The sequence below is a fragment of the Camelina sativa genome, chromosome 17, assembly GCF_030686135.1.
Source record: "Camelina sativa cultivar CO46 ecotype springtype chromosome 17, ASM3068613v1".
NCBI classification, from domain to species: domain Eukaryota; kingdom Viridiplantae; phylum Streptophyta; class Magnoliopsida; order Brassicales; family Brassicaceae; genus Camelina; species Camelina sativa.
In genome coordinates this window covers 30,478,370-30,483,305 of record NC_141896.1, presented here as the reverse complement: position 1 = coordinate 30,483,305, position 4,936 = coordinate 30,478,370, and the positions used below count along the sequence as shown (strand labels likewise).

General features: G+C 29.8%; 1 protein-coding gene across 1 annotated transcript; it reads right to left on the bottom strand.

Moving 5' to 3' along the window:
- Window positions 1–567: 567 nt before the first annotated feature.
- On the bottom strand, window positions 568–2,408 carry LOC147924520 (uncharacterized). The gene is made up of 2 exons (XM_087496816.1): window positions 2,060–2,408; window positions 568–976 (listed from the first exon to the last, which is right to left on the bottom strand). The coding sequence occupies exons 1-2, from the start codon at window positions 2,185–2,187 to the stop codon at window positions 568–570; spliced, it is 537 nt and encodes a 178-aa protein (XP_087352942.1). The 5' UTR covers window positions 2,188–2,408.
- Window positions 2,409–4,936: the final 2,528 nt, after the last annotated feature.

Below are 4,936 nucleotides of genomic sequence, written 5' to 3'. Positions count from 1 at the left end.
AGTAGATGGGAGGACGGCCTCACTAAGTATTTATGATAATACTTACGCATCTCAATTGTTGTTTGTGGTGTGCAGGTATGTGACGTGGAATCATGGCGATGAGGAGGAGGATGAACTAGGGTCTCGTTTGTGTGTTGTTGGTCTTTGTTATATTGTTTAGGATGGAACCTTGGATAGAGATATGTTAGGTTGCTGGATAGAATGGATAGAAATGCTATTGTATTGGTTTTGTATTATTGATATGTTTCCGCTGTGCATGTAATTGGATGTTGGTTTATTATTGGTTGGTTACCGGGTGTGGGTTGGTTTGTTTAATTAAGTAGTATGGGATACTTAATTATATATTGTATTTAATTATTAAAAAGAAAAAAAAAAGGTCGGGTTGTTTCATTTTGGTATCAGAGCCTTTACGGTTCTAGGATGGTTAAATGGATGGTTAGAGCGGTTATGAATTTAATGGGGTGAATTATTTTCCTTTTGCTTGATGCATGATGTTGTGTGATGGAATTGATTGTGAGTAGTTAGTCAATTTGTTTGCGGTATGGAGTCCTAGTATGGGATACTTAATTATATGTTGTTCTCCTGTCGTCGAACGGGGTTCTGTACGTGGTTGGCAGCTCCACGCACGTCTGCAGGTGGGTGTCGATCAATGCCACCTGGTTGGTGTCGATCGACACCAAGATCCGGATCATCAACGACACCAGCTTGCTGGTTCACAACAGCCTGCTCGTTGACAACAGGTTCAGGAATCACGTTTCCTTCTGCATCAAGCTTTTGGCCCTGCTCATTGCGCAAGTGGCCCTCTTGATCCCTCAAAACACCAGCCTCATCACGCATCAGAATGATCGTATTAACCATCTTCAGAGATTTAGCTGCTTTTCTGTTCTCACGTTCAAGTTTTCCCAACTCTTTGTTTGACAAATTCACAGTAGGACCAGATTTGTTGCTCCTTGTGTGAGGTCTAGGAGGCATGCACCTGAAACACCAAAGAGAAGAAAAACAAAAACGTGTAAGTAGGAAATAAAAAGAAAAGTTTAGACGAAATTAAAAACTTAAATCGAATGGTGGATCAGAGAGTCCCCGGCAACGGCGCCAAAATTTGATATGCTCAAATTAACCCTAGAGCTACTCTCTCAAATTAAGAGATCAATGCAGTACTTAGGGGTCGAATTCCACAAGGACTCAAGTCTACACAATAAATTATAGAGTTTTATAATTAAGCTAAACAGATTAAATTGAATTAAAATAAAAGCAATGCAAAATATTAAATAAAAGCTGTTGTAAATTCAGGAAAATCAAAAAGCTAGGCCTAGGGAATTTCTCAGGAAATTATGAAATATTAAATCAATCAATAAATTAGGATTCAAACAATTAAGAACAGATCTAGACCTCTAAACAATTTTGTAAAATAAATCAGTTCTCACTACAAATATTATCTAAATTTAAAACCAGAAAATCCAAATCTCTTTGTAAAATTCTAGGTTAAAAATCAGCAATAAAAACAAGTTTAGATTGTTCACAAAATTATTAAATCAAATCTCTTTGCAAGAAATAATTTTGCTAATCAAAAGGTTTTATCAGGAAAATCAATTATATTCTCATATCAATTTATTTTCCTAAAGTATTAATTCTAGATGGCCAATCAAGGATTAATATGAAGAACAACCTAAGATGAAGATCTAGATAGATAATGAATCCTAAAGAACAGATCTAATAATTCATAAAATCCCTGTGAAAAACCCTAAACCTAACAAGCAAACTACTCAGACATAATCAATGAAGAACAAGACATCATTCTGAATAACATGCAATTGAAATTAAAAGAGTAAGAAAGGAGTTTAAGAATTCTTCTCTCAAAGCAGTTCAGATCTCTCTCCCAAAATCTCTCAAAATCTCTCAGGGTTGCAGAAAAATAAAACTCTCTAGAAAAAGACTTAAGCGTTTGGAAAACCTAAAAACTATATATATATGTCCTAAAACACGTTAGGGACTTATGTTGCAAATATGGAAAACTTTGGGGCAGATTTGTAAAACTTCCAAATTTGTGATTCTTCATCACCTAAAGAGGGTGTCGATCGATGCTAAGGCAGTGTCGATCGACACTCCCTCTCTGTTCTGACTCCAAGTTCTTTTCCTCCGAATTATTGCTCCAAACTGATCCAAATCGCTCCACTTTGCTCCATCCATGCTAAAAACCTGTAAAGACTCAACAACAATCTAGAAACAAATGAAAAGACACTAAAAGACTCCTTATATCATGGTTAAAAACCACAAAAACCATAATATATCAATCAGTTTGCTTTGTCTCGCCTGGACGTCGAGTTAAATTCATGATTTTTTTATCAGATTTGATTTTATAACACTAGTGATTTTTATATTTTAAAAGATTGTGTATCTGAAATTTATTTTTTTTTCCTTAGTACGAATTTGAATTTTTTTATGAGATAATATTTTAAAAAGTTTTAAAATCTATACTAATAAAAGTAGAAGCTATAAGCTCCTCAAGCCGTCCACATAGGATTTTAAACAACCTATCGAGATTTGACATATCACTTATTAACATTTTATACAATTTCCACAAATTTCTCTATTAAGAATTATTTTAAACAATCTATCATGATTTGACATGTCATTCATAAACATTTTCTAAATTTCCAGATTTTTTTAGAAAAAGGAAAATTTTAAATTTATGGAAATAAAAGAACTATGCACAATATCCCACATCGACTAAAAAATTTTTAGACAATGGTTCAGAACCAGTATAAATAGATTAATATGCTTCCAACAACGAATGAGCAGGAAAGCTTGATTTATCAGGCGTCCAAGTTTAAAAGTTTTATTCGGTTTGATCCGGTTTTTTATTTGATCAAATTAAAACTTTATAAAGTTTGAAAAAAATATTATAATATTTAAAATTTTTAAAAGTTTAAATATTATAAATATTAAAACTTTTAAAAGTTCTTAGCTTTTAAAAAGTTTTTAAAAAATATTATAAATATTGAAACTTTTTAAAAGGTTCAAATTTTATATTTCGAAACCTTTTAAAAGTTTAAAATATTATAAATATTGATGTAAAACATAAATTCTCTTATTTATCTATGTTTGTGCTTTTTATTTCTTATGAGCTGTAAAACATATTTTTGTGTATCATTTTATAGATAAGTTGATATTCTTTCATTAATTTTTTTATTTTTGGGTCTAAGGAAGAAGGATTGACATCGCAAGACCTTGATTTGATGTTTTAGTCAAGTTTTGGGGTTTAAAAAAGAAAGATGGACGACAAACACACATATTTTATTAGCTATACATAGGCATGACCAGGGTTACGGTTGTCACGGTCACGGTTTATTAACCATCGGTTATGGTTAGAAATTTTGTTTAACCTTAACCATAACCGTTTAATAAACGGTTACGTTTAAATACGGTTCTAGTTCAAACGGTAACAGTTATATTACGGTTACGGTTATTTGATAATATGATATGGTTGATATTATTTGATGATATAATATAATTGATATTATTTATTTATAATTAATATGTTCTTATAGTGTACTAATATTTATATATATCATATGATTCATATTAAATAAATAATTATTAGTATATTTTATTATGTTTAAAAATTATTATAAACTAAGTAAGGATTTTGATTTGACAAGTTTCTAAACATGTGGATCTAAAACCAAATAAGTATATGGATGAAATTATCAATAATTGGGTGAATGTGTTGACTATGCTGGTCTTCATGAATTTCACAAATTTTATGAGAAAAGAAATGATTTTTTTCTTGGAGTTTGATGGTTTAACAAGTTGTGTGGTAGTATAAAAAAAAGGTTTTTCAGTGGAAGAATGTGAAGAAGTTGACGAGGAAGAAGAAGAAAAAGTGTATAACGAAGAACCAAAAGGTAAAAGTAACAATGACAATCACCACAAAATTTGATAATGAAAATGACAAGAAAAAATATGAAGAATAAAAAAACATTGAATAAAAAACACGAAAACATAGGTGGTAGCGATCAATTAAATATGAAAACGAGTTAAATTCATGATTATAAAATTTTTTCGTTTTTCTGGTGGTCAAATAAATGGTTTAGGATATGTGAGGTCATCATTTTGATTTGCCTCGCCTGGATGTCGAGTTAAATTTATAATTTTTTATCAGATTTGATTTTATAACTCAACTGATTTTTATATTTTTAAAATTGTATATCTGAAAATTTTTCCTTAATACTAATTTAAAAAATTTTTATAGCATAATATTTTATTACCGTCATCAATCATATATAATTTTCATCAAAATATATCAAATAAACTCACACGTAGCATGGGTTCAAAACCTAGTCTATACTAAATAAAAGTATGAGCTATAAGCTCCTAAGCTGTCTACCTAGAATTTTAAACATCCAATCGGGATTCGACATATCACTAATTAATATTTTTTAAAATTTCCAGAATTTTCTATATTAAGATTTTTTTAAAACGAGCAATCGCGATTAGACAACTCAGTATTTAACAATTTTGAAATTATGTTAAATTTCTATATTAAAATACTTATAAATAGCTGTATTTACAACATCCCACATCGGCTTGAAAAATTTAGACAATGGCTGAGAACGATTATAAATAAGACTAATATGCCTCTAACTAAGAATGAACAGTAAGCTTGATTTATCAGGCGTCCAAATTAAAAAAAAAAATTAAAAGTTTAAAATATTATAATTATTTAAACTTTAAAAATGTTCAAAGCTATAAGCTCCTAAGGCTGTCTACCTAGGATTTTAAACATCCAATCGGGATTTGACATGTCACTAATTAATATTTTTTTTTAATTTTCAGAATTTTCTATATTAAGATTTTTTTAAAACGACCAATCACGATCAGACAACTCAATATTTAATATTTTTGAAATTATGTTAAATTTTGATTTTAACGTCCC

Excerpts from the sequence above, each read along its gene's own strand:
- LOC147924520 (XM_087496816.1), bottom strand. The coding sequence starts at position 2,187 with ATGGATGGAGCAAAGTGGAGCGATTTGGATCAGTTTGGAGCAATAATT. Across the intron at positions 977-2,059 it reads TCGATCGACACCCTCTTTAG|GTGCATGCCTCCTAGACCTC; the intron begins GTGATGAAGAAT and ends TTGGTGTTTCAG.